A 16,821-nucleotide genomic window follows, 5' to 3' on the forward strand; every position below is an offset into this window, starting at 1 on the left:
TGCTTATTTTCTTTAAAAATAATTTAGTACGGGTGCCTGGGTGGCTCAGTCAGTTGAGCATCTGACTTTAGCTCAGGTCATGACCTTACCACTTCTTGAGTTTAAGCCCCGCTGTCAGGCTCTGTGCTGATAGCTCAGAGCCTGGAGTCTGCTTTGGATTCTTGTCTCTGTCTCTCTCTGCCCCTCCCCCACTAGCATCTCTCTCTCTCTCTCTCTCTCTCTCTCAAAAATAAACATTAAAAATTTTTTTTTAATAAAAATGTTTTAGTAAAATCAGTTTTTAGTGTTTATTTTGGACAGAGAGAAACAGGGCACGAGCAGGGAAGGGGAAAAGAGAGAGAGAGACACACAGAATCCGAAGCAGCCTCCAGGCTCTGAGCTGTCAGCACAGAGCCTGACACGGGGCTCGAACTCATGAACTGTGAGATGACGATCTGAGCTGAAGTTGGACGCTTACCTGACTGAGCCACCCAGGCGCCCTTAAAATTATCATTTTAATGAGAAGCTCCTTTCCCGGAATCTTGAGCTTTAACAAGAGAGCCAGCCCCGCATTTACACTTTGAAGAGCTGCAGGTCCCGCTGGGCCCTGGCTTTCCGGACCCACCCCCAGATACGCCAGTGCGGTGCTCTGCTCTGTCTCCTTCGTAGGAAATGAACAAATGACTGAACACCGTAAGTCAGCTATTCTTCCTCGCTTGCTCAGAATAAACGGACTCGGTGAGTGCGAAGACTGGGAAGGCAAACAGCGCGGCAACCGTGCTGCCCCTGGCCTGTCCCGTCTCCGTCCCCAAGTACCAGTGTGGCCTCACGGTCCTCATCGACACAGCCCCAGGCAGCTGTTCCTAGGAAGCTGACACTCACTTGACCGTGAGGTGGGGCCGGGCTACCTTCATGCTGCTTCTTCCCGGCCGCACTACTCACTAACTGCACCGGTGCACAGACTGGGATTTCGGGGGTAGACTTCTACTTCCATCTTTGTTCCTGACGAAGGGCAGCTCTGGGTGCCCCTTACTGGGAGGCGTGTTAAAGGAAAGTGCAGTCCTTGAATGTTAACACTCTCTGGCGGAGGTACTGGACTTCCCGTAAATACAGGCTCCAGGCACGTTAAAGGAAGGCAAAAACAAGGTACCCATCTTGCTAAGAGGAGCAACAGCAGAAAAGAGAGGAAATAATCTAACCTCAAAGTACTTTCCCGGATCAAGGGCACAAGATCTTCCTTACATAGGAAAATTTAGAAACTAAATATTGTCTTAAAAATCTTCCACTGAGAGGGTATAATTTGAGCCCTGTAAAGCTTTTCCCTTTTCCCACAATTTCAAAAGATTCTATCCTCTGCCTGGTCCTCAGCAATAAACAGCCCCTTCCCCCGGACTACTTAAGCCCCCCTTTCTGCAGCCTCCTCTGCTCGTTAATTTCACTTCAAAAGCACACCAGAGCCCCGCGTGCGTACAGACTAAGTAAAGGCACATCTGTACCCATCTCCTTCCTCTTCTCCATTATTACTGCCATGGAATGAGCCATATACCCTTATGCTACAACAATAAAAGATCACTTTTAATTTCACATAATTTTCATGTGTCATAAAAGATTCTTCTTTTAACTTTTGTCAACCATTCTTGGCTTCAGAGCCAAACAAACACTGGTTTGGCGCATGGACCACAGCGTGCGGGATCCTTGATTTGAATTAAAAAAAAAAACAACCACTATTGATTAAGATATATTTTACATAAAATCCTATTACTAGGTGACGTGGGCCTCTTTTTCTCTCTTATTTTAAAAGGTAATCTATTTCAATTCATTTATTCCTTTGTTCATTATAAGCATCTCCTTGTGCCTGACTCTGGTCAAATGATTAATCATTCATATGACATGGGTGTTATTTACCTAAATATCTGAAGGTACACATATTATATAATGTTATACTTTCATGAGCAATTTGCCTAGAATGTCCGAGTATTACAATTTCCCTAATACTGGACGATCTGGTCCAGGGTAACAGGATCTATTTTTCATATTTCCCCAAATCTTAAGTGTATGACTGGTTTACTGAGAGGAGAAAAATAGTCAACAGAATGAATGAAAGATGCCTAAGGGTGGATGAGATGAATATTATTACCAAAGTCTTTTTACAAACCTTAAAGGGACTGAGCAAGCCAAACTCATGGAAGTAAAGATTAGGTCATGGTGAGTTACTGAGAAAATAGTAATAAATGTGAACTAGTAAAAGCATTTGTTGAATGAAAAATAAGAATATCTTGCCTGTAGAGGAAAGAGCCCAACACAGAATTTTCAAAAAGATGGTATCAATAGCTACTTTGGTTGGGCCTCCTTGCTAATCAATCAGCCTTCTGTCCTCTACTGGTTGAGAGAGGAGGACATTATTCAAATTTTTATAGGTAAAAGAGAGAGCACGGAGTGTAAGAGTATCTGGTTAAAAAAAGAGCCGGATCCACAGTATTTTTGTTATACTGTCTAAACCTGTCAGTGACACTACCACCCACTGTTTAGGCTTCTACTGATAAAGCCAAAAAGGGCAATGTGGGAATTCTGCGGATAATTCACGTAGGAAAAGGAGGAACTATTTTCTTCTTTCAATCTTGAAAAGAACACACACTTTCCTAGAGGACCACATCTGCCTCTACGCCACCATTCCTAGTAATGACCTTGGACTTTTGCAGTGGATTCGTCTGGAATCGGCAGAAGCAGCAGCATGAAACGCACACACACTCTTAAGAAGGAATGAACCACAGAGAACACAGAGCATATGTTGTGTCGCCTACTCTACCTACCACAGAAGGTCATGGCTTCTACCCTCATTATCACGGCTAACATCTGGAGGACAAAGGCCCTGTAAGCCTATTTTCTACACAATATTTCATTGCAATTTAAACGAATCCATTTTCAGGCTTATGGTAAAAAATAAGGTTGTAAACTAGTACTTATAGCTCCTAGAATTCATTTAAATGATATACAGTATGATTTTTAGAATAAGAATGGCTTTTAACATAATATACAAAAATAAATCAATGTTTTACCACCTTATTAAAATCACGTAAGAGTGTTGGAGGCTTTAATTCATATCCTAAAAATGAGTGGAAAAAAAAAACCACAGCCAACTAATTTACTTCAAAGAAGGGTGAGCTGATAGAATGATTCTGTGAGAATGAAGACCAATAGTGATCATGGGGTTTACATTTCCAGCTCTCTCTTAAACAAACAAACAAGAAAGCACATAATTAAGACTTCACCAAGCCTTTGGGTGGCAGTATCTTTGTTTTTAGGTAGAGAATAAAACCGTGAGAATATCCGCTCTTTGTCCCGGTGATTAGAGAATGATTTGAGCAGGTGGAACATGACAGCCACCAGTTAGTCTGCCCTATATATGGTTTCTTCCTTCTCAGAGAGCCAGGACCTTAAGAATTACGCAGACATGATGTCATGTCTTCCAAAAAGAGGAAAAGAACAAGAAAGAGGGGATCCTGTATGTCAAGTAAAGCAATACACAGTTACTCTGAGGAAGACACCAACGCAACTTGAAAAGTGAAGACTTCTCAAAATACAGCTTGACCCTCCACGTTCATACCTGGAAAAGGTTAGAGCTCTAAGCCCATCACGAGCGCGCGGAGAAGGGTAAGTTCAACTTAGTTCACTCTAATGGACAGCGTTTGTACTTACATCTTGTCTTGGCCAGCTCCAACTCGCAGCGTCAGCCGGGGGATGACGGGACTGGGGGCAGCCGGCACGGATTCCACTTTTATCTGTTGGAGTTATTACATGAGCGTTAAATGCATTTTCAGTGAAATGCTGCCCACCTCTTCTCCTACTGCCTCACCTTCACAAACCTCACAGGCCAGGTTAAGCCTCAAACGTGGCTAAAATGCTAGATGCAAGGACACTCTGGGCGATTTTGTTTTTGGTTCTCAACAACCAAAGGCTATCTGGCGTTGTGAGAAATTCCACAAACTTGAATCACTTTATGAAGCGCGGGAGTTATTTCTCTATCTTCCTCGTCGTGCTTAATTTCTTGCAGTTTACTGTTAGAGGTTTTAGAGAAAAACTGTCATCGAGATCATTTGGTGGACACTTATGTAATTGCCAGACTAAATGGAAATAGAAAAAAAATGCAATGATATCTCCACTATAAGATAAAATGCATCTATTTATGGAACTTCAAAAACAAAAAACCCATCTTAAGTCTGCATTACCATATAAGAAAATGGAAACACCAAGTGCAATTGCTCCGTTTTTCTGGCTGGTGGCAAACAGACCCAAAATTCTGTATAAGAACCATATACTAGGATTTGTAGTGAAGGCAATGACTGATGGATAAGTTTAATATCTTCACAAATATTGGAGCAAATAGAAAGGGAATCAAGTCTGATGATACAGGGGTTCCTCATGATGGTTGGTCTGAGGAGACCATGGTTCGGTATTTTGAATGAGTAAATGGAACAGACGCTCTGTAGTTCAAGTTACTATCTACGTCTGAGTTTGTCAATAGGTGTTTTGCTGGCATTTTTGGTGGGACGGTTGTTTGGGGAACGGAAGTGTGTGGGCACTGCCTGATGTTAAACCTCCCTGGTCGTGGGGAACTGCAATCTGCCACCACTCCGCTGCTGGTCCCTGGGACAGCTAGCTGCAAACCACTGACTTAAGACATTTCAAACCCAAGAATTAAATACTAGGACAGTGTGGTAGTTTTGAAGGGGAATGAATATATGACATAATGCTCAATATATGACCTATCGAATTACGCTACTGCACGTTGATCAAAGTTACTATGTTTTCATGTGTTTTTACCTATCCCCTTTGATTTTTTTTAAATCCAATATCACATCAAGATCTGTGATTTCAACCATTCTCTCTCTCTTTTTAAATATTTATTTATTTTGAGAGAGAGAGAGAGAGAGAGTGAGAGAGAGGGGAGAGAATCCCAAGCAGGCTCTGTGCTGTCAATGCAGAGCCCGACGTGGGGCTCCATCTCACAAACTGTGAGATCATGACCTGAACCGAAATCAAGAGTCAGATGCTTAACCAACTGAGCCGCCCAGGCACCTCTCGACCACTCTCTTGAACAGTGCCTGGCACGTAGGAGGCACTCAGATACTTACTGAGTTAACAAGTACAAGCACACTGAACTCTCTGTCCCTTGGTTATTTCACTGTTCACCCAGGATCAATCTAAAATCATCTTCAAGGGCACCGAGTAACTTCAAAGAAAATTTTAAAGATGATGTAAACATCTACTGTCAGAAACTCCAAGTCCATCTGTGCCTTCAACGCTACCTGTTTATTTGGATTAGCAGCTATGTTAGGTAATGGCAGAGACCGCACCTGTTGCGTTTATTGCTGCTTCATAGTGTCTGTCACAGGGACTGAGTGCTTAAGATACATTTAAAGAATTTATCTGAAGCAATGATGTCATACTCTTACCTCTTCCAAGCCAAGACCTCTCTGGTGATTTCCTTTCCTCTTCTGCCCCTCAAACTCCATAGGAAAAACCACTGAGACTGGCCAGGCAGGAGAGCTTCTTGAACCCCTGACCTACAAACTTCTCTACAACTGTACTTGGCCATGTCCTCCAGTCTTTGAAGGAAACATCCTCCTTACCCAGGCATCCTCAACTCTGCAGTTCCTTTATTTCCTTCTAGGTTTTAAATGTGCTCAACTTGGGACCCCCGGGGGGCTTGGTCAGTTAAATGTCCAACTTCGGCTCAGGTCATGATCTCACGGTTCGTGGGTTTGAGACCAGCTCAGAGCCTGGAGCCTGCTTCGGATTCTGTGTGTCCCTCTCTCTCTCAGAAATAAATAAAACATTAAAAAAAAATAAACATTAAAAAAAATTTAAAAAAATGTGCTCAACTTGTGCTTAAATGTCCTGCCTGCCCTTCAGCATCTCACTGACAAGCTCTCCTTTTTTTCAGCCTCACCTTACTGTATCTGTCTTCACGGACTCATTCCTCAACCCACTCCAATCTGCTCTCTGTCCGTCCCAGCCAGGCCGCTTACACCACACTCCCTGACACCAATCATTTCCTGATGTCCTGGTACGTTTTCCACTGTGGGTCTCACCACACCTCTTCCTCCTCCTCTACGATGGCCTGACCTTCCGTGGCCCCTTTGCCAGTCCTCACTTTCCTCACTGAGCCCATCCATGTCCATGGCTTCAATCATAGGTTCCACAGACATCATGCCTTCAAAACCTCCCTCTCTAGACTAGCGCTACTTGAGCTTAAGACCAGAATAGAACACTGCTACCGAACACATTTTCAACTAAACATCAACTAGATATTTCATCTCACCACATCTAAACTTGAACTTGCCAACTTCCCTATACAAACCCGAGCCTCCAAACGGTCTCACTTTTAACAAATGTCTCCTCCATTTGCCCAGTTCTTTGGCCAGTGCGTCCCGTCCAGTGGTCTTCTTTAAGGCCTTAGGAGACCAAGGGTCACCAGGGTAGGTCAGAGCAAGACCCCTGGGTAACTAGCTAGGGTTTGCATCCACTTTCCCTACTCCTTTTGTAACAAAGAGTTTCTTATCTAACCAAACCTGAAAACCAATAGTTTGGTCTATTTTGTAAACCATTCAGATTTCTCTATTTTCCTCACCTTTCCGTAGTTTCTGTGGAAGAACAGACAAATACATCCAAACGCACATTTTAAACCACTTAGTATTTGCCAGGCATTGTGGATGGGTATCTTTCAGATGTCCCCATAGGGGCTTTTTAACAAACATGTGGGGTAGGTATTACCGCATCGGTTTTACAGGGAAACTGGGTCAAGTCTGCAGCCACCATTTTCCCTCTTCCTGTTTCTCTTCTAAGGTCACACAAACAGCAGAACTGGGACTGGATTCAGTTGTTTTGTTTCTGAGGATGGACAATGGCATAAAGTTGCTGTATTTCTTAAGAACTTCAGGGCTGCGTGGTCATAAGTGAAGAGTAATATTCCACCTTCCTTCAGCCCACAATACTATTAATCAAGCACTTAACCTTTTCTTAAGGCTGACTTAAAAATAAAGCTGTTCTACCTTGAAAAAATCTTTACTATCATTCACAAGCATACTATTATTATGCTTTGCATTGTAGTTTGGTGGACTGCTGTCACCACACTACACACACAAGAATCACAACTCAGCACCAAGTGCATCCCGTATTCGGGATCCCATTTGCTCATCAAGCGCTGTAAGGTGGGCGTGGAAGCTATTACCATCCCCAAGCACTGGGGCCCAAAAGGATTAAGTGGTTTGCCCAGAGTTTAAAAAGACAGTAAATAAATGCTGTATAGGTAGGCCTCCTGACACTAAATTCAGCCTCGGCTCTCTCGTGCTGCTCCTTGACTCCCTGCCTCACATTCTGAGTCCTTTTTGCTGGTAATGCTGACATCTTACGTGGAGCCAGCTACTCCCATTCTCTGTAAGATGAACGACACATATCTGTGAGATGGCTAGGGCTAGCGGTAAAATACTCTTTCTCTACAGAAGGCTAACTAGTTTACGTGGAAACTGTGGTTGACTTTGGCCTTGGCTCCACCCAACTCAACTGGCTGGGTTTCTGATGCTGTCTTAAGTAACTCGTCAGAGTAAAAGAATCAAGGCATGGTTTACTTAGGACCTACTGGTTTAAAAAGTTAAATGGCACAAAATGTAAAAAAATGAGCAAACAAAAACATATATTTTGTAAATCCAATGAAAAACGGTATATCCGTGCTCTGAGGACAAAAGGTATTTTGTAAACTTGCGAGCCTGTTACCTCAGTTCCAAATTTTTCCCGTAATTAAGGCGACTACATCAACCAGAGACACCTTTGGGAGATAAGGTGGGAGCTACGACTGACACCACAAAAAGTGTGTAAACTGGCACTGTCCCGGGCAAACCAGGACACACAGTAATCCTACCTACAAATACTTGAACCCTGAGTTTCATTCTTGAAGAAGCCTAACTTAACATTTAACTTAGAGATAATGTTCAAGCAGGTACGGAAAAAGATAAACGTGGATGCTAATACAGATACAGGAAATACAGTTTCTAAGTTAAAACTTCTTATCAGACTTTTGTTTACATTAACTTTACCCAAGAAGATTACCAAAAATAAAAACAAAGACATCTCCTGCATTCACAGAGTAATTTCTCGTGTGTCCTTTCCCAGAAATCCATAAACGAAATGACAATTCTCTCAATTACTTACACCTTACGCCTAGTGCCATCTTCTAATGGCACGAAGCCAAAATCTGGGGACGACATGAGCGTCTAAGGGTTAAAATAAAAGCACTGCACTTGAGAGTGAGCTGAGAATTGGGGCGCACAGAGCATTTACAGTGGATTACTAAGCTTCCCAATCCACCAAAAAGAGCAAAGTCCAGTAATAGAAGACTCCTTTGTAGCTAACTAAAAATACATTGTCACTGGATTTGTCCAGTTTTATGTATAAGCAATACTGCTTTCACCTGAACTAATACTAGTAGTCATATAAGCCCCTTATTGCCATGTGCTGCATTTTTTTTGCTAATCTTCAAGGATTTAGCTTCTTTGCCACATACCTCAGGGCACCAACTGATAAAGCTCTAACTCTCCATTTTTCCAGGACACCAGCAGTGCGGCCTTGCAAAAAATGAAAATCGCTCAAGAGATTTAAAGGGGAAATTTATTTTTAAAATCCTGACTTGAAGCAAAGAGGTGGATTTTTAAAAAGCTTATCTATAAAGAATCAGTTTAAATTTAAATTCTATCTTGGAACTCTTTCATGCATTCCAGCTTTAAAGTTTATCTTCTGACAGGGACTTTCTGCAAAGGTAATGGGCAGCTTTGTCAATATAATCTGGCCAAGTTTTTATTTTCTATTTTTTCAACATTAAACTTCTTTCATTAAAAAAAAAAAATGTACGTGTGCGAGACAGGGTAGCAGCAAGTTCTGTGAATGCTACATCAGATCTCCATCTGTGCTAACGTCCCAGGAAAATACTCAGAAACAGCACTGGTGAAGAGCTAACTTTGATCACCTAATATTCTGGTTGCAGAATTATGATGGCCGGTAAGCACTCTGTTGTCTTTCTTACCAACTGAGGTCTCTACAGTAATTCAATTCAGAAACATATTCTAAATACCGATAAACAGTTTAAGATACGCAAGAGACAAGCGGAAGTTCTCTGGTGTGGCCAAGCGTGACGGGGGAACCAGCAAGGACGACTGAAACAGACCGCAGGCTTTCAGTATGCGCTCACGTTCATTCGCACGAACGGAGACGGCCTCCGGTAAGCATCTACAGAGTCAAACACTTGTGTAAATGTCAAGTTGCTGGTTTCCTCTTGGAACACACAGATACAAGAAACAGGAAGGGAATAATTCCCCCTTTGTACTGGACCATTCAATACACTGAAATAGAAATATTCGATTTCCCTAGCTAATCAGGGGAGCTGATGAGAAAAGGCTGGAAGTGAGTACCACAATCTCAACAGAAGGGAAAACAGTGACAACCTTTGGTTACAGGCACACATTCAGCAAGACTATCTGTCATTCTCTATATGATCAACTATTTTAATTCAATAAAAGATTATTTGAGGGCAAATGCTAATGGATTTGGGGACAGATTAACAACACGTGGAACATTTTAACTGTGCCTATTCCTGAGGTCATTAAAGTGCAGAGGACCTCTGCTGCTCGTGCTCGAAAATATGGCCGGTGAGCAGGAGCTCCCTAGGGTCTCTTCAGGGACTAAAATCTTCTAAGATCACAATGTCACCTTACTCCGAGCGTGAAGCCATGTTCGTCCTTCCCATCGGCTCAGTGGGGGGTGACTGGAGGAGAAGGCAGTCTGGGGCCGCTGCTCAGACACACCCAGCTCCTCCACCCACCAACTACAGCAAAGCTACTCAACCTTTCTGTGTTGAGTAGTATCCTCAACTCAAAACAGGAGCGACACCACCAACCCCGCCGGGCTGTTGGCAGGATTCATCAGTCAAATTCGGGCCAGGCCTGGCGCTTGCACGCACCCAGTAACCAGCGGTGACTAGTACCATTTACTGTCTGAGTTAGTTCACCCAATAGCTGATGTCAGCTCAAAGTACCATCAAAGTCAATCAGTAGGATAACAACTGGGGGAATCCTTTTTGGAACTTAGGAACTTTTCACTACAAGCAGCTCTCAATTATCTGTGGGCTGATCATCATTATTGGTTAGTTGTAATGAAATTCTGGAGAGTCACCTTAAATGACACCAACTGGTCTTCACTTAGAGTTTTCTACGAGAGGGCAGAAAAGAAGGCCTTTTTAAGCCAAAACTGTCTTGGAGAAGCTATGAAATTATTGTTTTTAAGCAGAGGTAACCAATACTATGATGATGCAGTCCCTTCCCAGTACTGGAAGGAGACACAGCAGGAAGGCCCAAGAGGATTGAGGAGGCTGGTGCAGAACTATGAAGGGGTGGAGCTAGAATTCAGAGCCCCATCAGTCTGATGGCCAAAGCCCATGATCTTACTGGGCCAGCACTGGGCCGATTTGCCTGCAGGCTGTCACATCGTCACTTTTTGGATGGAACTTTACCATGCCTTCTCAGATCATACTCAAGAGCCTAAAAATGTGTTTCCAAATCTGACAGATGGATTTTGGCTTCTGTCTTATATCAGTTTATGTGTAGGACTGCCCAATGCCACTAGCAAATAATGAGACATTTTTTTTTTTTCCACAGCACTCCTCCTTCCAAAAAACACTTAAAATACTGAGAGTAAAGTTTAATTAAAGTAGTCCTGTAACATTCATCGAAACTTCAAAAACCCACGGTTACTAAATTAAGTCATGTAGTACATACATTGACAAACAGAAATGGAGATTGTAACTGCTCTGAAATGTACTAACCATTAGCTTCATCACTGCTAAAGCTACTATGATCATGTTTGTGACCACTCAGTATAACTGCTGTGAACACATTTTCCATAAACAATTAGTTTGGTTCTCTTTTAAAGAGGTGAAAGATCAGACCCCTCACCTTGACTATTGCATACTATTGCACATAAAGGGGAAAAAAAACTGTGCATAAATCACTATATTCTGGATGATTATCACTTCTGGAAAGACGATCTTTCCTCCTGATGATGACCAGGTGATAAGCAAGGTGCCTTGCACACATTATTTCAATTAACCCATTTTTTATTTAATGCAGGAAAGTATAGTGGTTAAGAACATCAATTATAAGGATCTCACAGCCTGGGCTGAAATCATGGCTCCTGCTTAAATACTTATGAGGTGTGTGATCATGGGCAACTTTATGAATCTCTCTAGGCCTCAGTTTCTCATCTTGAAGTGTTATCAATGATGGTCTCTACCTTACAGAGTTGTGGTAAGAAATTAAACTTACAGGTAGTGTTTACATGGTGTTGAGCCTACAGTAATTACTCAATAAATATTAACTACTGCCTGTTTTGCTGCTTTTCAACAAGTGAGTTACCATGTCACTACTTTAAATAAAGACGAAGTACCTAGGGAGTAAAGAAACTAAAAAACACACTTGGGATCTTAACTCAGACATGCTGGATTCCAAGCCCAAGGCTCCTTCAACTTACCACGCAGATCTCAGTCTAATGAACGGTATCTTCATTGGTTCTTGTATTGAAAACTGTGGGTGTGGTTGGTGAAAGGTTTATAGGGAGGTAAGGTCTACATGGGGAGATGTTTTTATCAAAAGAATGCCCTCGTTCGCTGATGTGGGTCAATGTGTGTGAGGCTGGCTCCTGGGGGACGGTCAGGGTGAGGAGGAGGGACCCTGTGGCCCTCATTCCTGTGAGAAGGCATCTTCTCGGGGAGGCTAAGATGTGCCTTATTTTGGTCTGTGGATGTGTAAGGGAATTCTTAAAGCCTATGTAACCCACTTTCAGGTACACCTTCATCTACTCGTGTGGCCTGCTGCTTGGGGAGGATTAAGAGGAGCTGGGAAAGGAGAAGTCAAGGTTTGCGTTAACAACTCCGTTTCCCTGCCCTGTCAGTGGTCTCGGCCTGGGCTGCACGAGCTTTTATCCTTTCCTATCTGCACGAAGCGCTAAACTTTAAAAGGTGCCAGGGAAGAAGGAATGATTTTTCAGCACGGTAGGCAAAGCTGACTCCGCCTGTCGTATGTGAGTTAGTCAGTCGGGTCCAATGTTTCTACATTTTACGGGTGGATTCATAGTGAAATAGTATCACTTGCGTCCACCGTCAGCATCATCTCCGTTTCCTGGGCACTCACTTATGTGCCAGATACAGTACTGGGCACATCTCCGATGTAATCTCCCTTAAGCCTCAAAAGCAACTTGCTCACTGTCTTACAGCTAAAAGAAGTCAGGATTTGAACTCAGGTTTAACTCGGGAGACGATTCTGTTTATTATTTTTAAAGGCCTTAGAAGACAGCCAACCGTTGCACGTTTTAATCTTTTGTCCTTTCCCTGAGCCGTAGCCCACCGAAAGCGTTACAAGGGCTTGCGGCCTTCTGTTAGGTGCAATCTAGCAGCTCGTAACGGAGGTTTCACCTCAGGGAGTCGGAGGGACCTTTCTTTCCCGAAGCCAGCTAGAAGCCAGGGAAAGGTCAGGACTGCTGTGACACATCTAATCTGATGGGCTCTACTCAAATTCATGGCAGCCGCTGAAACAACCCCACTGGCTTTGCCGAGTTAAGGCGGGAATGAAGGGGACGGCACCCCGCGTGGCCTCCTGAGGGCCTGCTCCAGGCAACGGGGCCCGAGCAGTAGACGTTTTGAAACCGTGACGAGAATCTCTGTGTCAATGACCTGGCTTTCACTGGCTGTGTGCCCTTGATCTTGGACAGATCACTCACTCAGACCCAGTTTCTCATCCACAGAGGGGGACGACAGTATGCGTGCTGGGCCTCAGTCACAGGTGTGTTAGGAGGAGAAAACATGGTAGGCGGGAGTGCCAGGAGCTGCGTATGAGCCCTGCGATGATAAGACGGTTTTTAAAATGGACACAAGAGTTGGCTTTCTGTGTCTTGTTAGCTTGCTGATGTTCAGTTATTAATATCAGAATTTCCATCCTATTTCTTTATATTTTAGAGTAGCCACGGGGGACAGAAAAAGAACAAAGTTAGGCAGAAAAAATGTGAGAGTTGCCATTACTGCCTGTCAGCTAATCTAATTTTTCTAGGTAAGTTTGAACTTTTAAAAACATTGCAAAAATACCGGTAATAGATCTGCCGGATATGAAATATATCTTATCTTACAATATGGAAAACATGACCGGGGATAATTTCCTGGCCAGCCTCCAAGAGGGCTGCTTCTGGAAGGAGGGGGAAGGATCTCCTGGAATCGGCGTGGATCCCACCAGGAAGACGGAGACACTTTTTAAAGAAAGTTGAGGGGCGTCTGGGGGGCTCAGTCAGCTGAGCGTCCGACTTCGGCTCAGGTCATGATCTCATGGTTTGTGGGTTCGAGCCCTGCGTCGGGCTCTGTGCTGACAGCACCCTCAGAGCCTGGAGACTGTTTCAGATTCTGTATCTCCCTCTCTCTCTGACCTCCCCTGCTCACGCTCACTCTCTCTCAGAAATAAATAAAAAAACATTAAAAAATTTTAAAGAAAGTTCAAAAGAAATCTTCCAACCAACCAGGCAAACCACGGTCATGCAAGAAGCATGAGCTGAGGAGCAAGGCCGTAAAGAGCAGAGGTCACATGCTGTGCCCAAAGGCTCGGGGTCCCAGTTTCTACAAAAAACTGCGGGATATAGATGGGTTTCTCTGGCCGTACTCTAGGGAAGTCTGATTTACTTACATCATAAAATATCTGGAATTATTTTCTGCCCACCAACCAGGCTGCCCGATCGGCCCAGATACTCAGAAACATGTCCTAATCTTATTAAAGCAGAAAACAGAAGGATAAGAGGTGCTGCAGAAAGCAGCACATGGTCATAACCTTAAACACAAGGAAACATGGCTCACCTACAGGAAACAGGAGTCCTTAAGGAGAGAGCTCATGGGCCTGGCCATCTTTGTAAAATAGAGCCATGGTTGTGCATGCTCCTAGAAAAATGGATGCTGTCTTTTTTGAGGGGAGCGGTGGGTGGAGGCTGGGGTATTGAATATTCGGGCACAAGATAGTGTGCAGTACACCTGATAATTAGAAAAGTACTATGTATAGTTTAACATTACAGATTTTTTTTTTTAATTGCCAGGGATTCGTTAGCATGTTTAATTAAGAGAGTTTATAGTCTGCGATTAGATTCCTCTTAGGCTATGAATTTGTTAACATTTTTTAGCACGGAGGGGGCTTGATTACAAGTTTGTGGGTGTTAGAATTAAAATTCAGTTCTACAACCACATTACCCATCTCTTCCTGGCTAACTTACGGGCGACTTGCATCCGAAACGCAGACCTAACTGCCGGTGTTGTGCACCTGCGAGTTTCCACCAGACGGTGGGCAGACAGGGCCAGAAATGGGAAAGTGCTTACTTTTTCATGCTTGTGTTTCTCCTTCTCTTTCTCTCTCTTCTCTCTCTCCCTCTTCTCTCTCTCCCTTTCCTTCTCTTTCTTCTCCTTTTCCTTCTCTTTCTCTTTCTTCTTCTTCTTTTCCTTTTTGTCCTTTTTCCTTTCTTTCTCCTTCGGTTTCTCTTTCTCCTCAAACAGTTTCTCGGGCAGCATGGAGGACAAGGCGGGCAGCCCGGCCGGGACCCTGGCAGCCGCCGCGGGGCTGAACAAGGGCAGGGCTGCGTCCCTGGGGGGCACCCCTAGGGGGGCCGCGGGTGCTCGAAGCTTCTCTTCCCGCCCTTTGTCTTTAACCTTTTCTCGGTCTCTCTTATCTTTATCCCTCCTGCCTTTGTCTCTGTCTTTCTTCTTATCCTTATGCTTGTCTCTGTCCTTCCGCACCATCCCGTCTTTCAACCTCACTTTCGCATCGACGTCCTCAAATTCTTTTATTTTAAACTTATAGGGGTCCGGCTCTTCATCTTTAAGGAATTCCTTCCACGGGTACCTGGCTTCCTTGGTGCTCTCCTTCTCCTTCTCCTTCGCTTTATCCTTCTCCTTACTTTTCTCCTTGCTTTTGTCTCTTTCCCTCTCCTTATCTCTCTGCTTCTCTTTCTTTTTCATTTTGGTCTTCAGTTCCTTTTTCAATTTCTTCTTGACCTCCACGGACGAAGGCAGCTTGGCCTTCTCCTCGTACACCTTGTGCAGAGGTTCCGGGGTGGGAGGGGAGACCGAAGGAGAGGAGATGTAGGGGAAGCCGGGAGGCACGTTTGTGGGCGCCCCCATCTTTGCCTTCCGCACAACCTCATCGATGGACGCGTCCATGGTCCATGAATTGTCGGAACTTGAAGCCCCTCCCAACAGAGGCAGAGGGGTGGACCCTGACTTAGGGAGATTGTTGGAGGAGGTGGAGGCTTTTGGAGTCGTACATTCTGTGCCCGAGATCCTCTTAGGGCTGGTGAAAATGTCTCCTTCGGATTCGGATCCCGAAGAAAACTCGAAAGGGTCTGGCTCTAGTTCTGCGCAAGCCCGTGCAATCACGGCATTGATGGAGTCATCGATCGTTCTGTCCGTCACGACCGCCTTCTTCGGCTGATTCTCACTGTTGAGTTTGCCGGCATCCGGGGGCGTCTGTATTTGTTTTACCTGAAGTGTGTCTTTACTAAGTTTTTCACTTACGGTAGCGGAAGGAGTCCTGTTTGGTGTTTCAGGTCTGACAGGTACCTGGGGAACATGGGTCATCACCTTGGGGCTCTTGGGGCTTTTGGGGCTCTTAGAGCGTCCGGGAGACTTCTTCTCTTTGGATACAGTTTTTGGTGAACGAATAGGACTTCCGACCATTGCTGGTGACTGAGAAGTTTTAGGTGATTTAGTCTTCTGTCCCGGAGAACTAGTTTTAGTCTTGGCTTTAGGTGTAAATGATTTTGCTTCTAATGGTTTTGTGTTTGGCATTTGTGATTTTGGGACTGGAGCCAACATCGGTGGCTCTGGTGACGGAGGTGCTAGGTCTGTACTGTCCTGTACGTGGACTGGAGAAAGCATTGGTGGGATCTTCTGGGTATTTATCGAGCTGAGGGGCTCTCGAGCTTCCAGTAATACTACATCTAGGGTGTCCCCTTTCGTGCTTAGGAGCCGTGGTCGCTTGACGGCTGGCATTTCCTCGGCTTCAGGACTGTCCAACGGTCTCTTACCCAGGAAATTCTCATCATTAATAATCTCCTCCTCCTCCAATTCATCATCTTCTTCCAAGGGAACCTGCATGGCTTCTGCTGACGTGCCGCCGTCGGTGGGCACCTGTTCTTCTTCTTCTTCTGGAGAGGGAAAAGAAAAGAGGTGTTACTGGAGCGTTTTAGAAATCCTAACAAATGAGAACAATGCTTCAGACATGATTTCTAGGAAAGAAAGAAATTTGTGGACAGTGTGTAGAGAATCAAGTGGTAAATCTTTAAGGATCTCCCAAACTTGCACGCCATCCTTCTTGGAAGAGTGGCGATTGGGGACAGCAGATATACAGACACTTGGTCTCCTGCTTCCTGAATTCTCTCCCTAACCTGACTGAATACTGTCTTTCTTTTCCTTCCCCCTCTTGTGTATGTGCGCCCACCACCTCCCCACACACATACATTATCTCTAAAGATCAAGGGATGGATTATTATAAGACTCCTATCCTAAGAAATGACCAAAAAAATACATATTTTGAGGACAAAATATTAATAACAAATGTTAATTCTGGGAGTTTAGAAAACGCAAGCCTCCAACCTGGATATGATTCATATGCTACTGAGGTCTTCTATTCTGCTTGCTGACGTCAGCACTTTGAGAGCCGGTATGGTGCAAATGGCATACACAGTGGCTTTGACATTAGAAAGATGGTGTTTCCGCTAGCA

At 44.1% G+C, this 16,821-nt stretch overlaps 1 protein-coding gene across 1 annotated transcript in view; it reads right to left on the bottom strand.

The window, feature by feature from the left end:
* Positions 1 to 16,245, bottom strand: part of LOC120243348 (transcription initiation factor TFIID subunit 3) — a gene marked incomplete at its 5' end in the record, with an annotated part of 49,675 nt that extends 33,430 nt beyond the window's left edge. Inside the window, 2 exons of the mRNA XM_039249479.1 lie at positions 3,676 to 3,758; positions 14,423 to 16,245. Coding sequence (XP_039105410.1) covers positions 3,676 to 3,758; positions 14,423 to 16,245 — 1,906 coding nt within the window. The remainder of the gene's footprint in view (positions 1 to 3,675; positions 3,759 to 14,422) is intronic.
* Positions 16,246 to 16,821: the final 576 nt, after the last annotated feature.

This window comes from Hyaena hyaena, unplaced genomic scaffold, assembly GCF_003009895.1.
Source record: "Hyaena hyaena isolate Hyena2069 unplaced genomic scaffold, ASM300989v1 scaffold_338, whole genome shotgun sequence".
NCBI classification, from domain to species: Eukaryota; Metazoa; Chordata; class Mammalia; order Carnivora; family Hyaenidae; genus Hyaena; species Hyaena hyaena.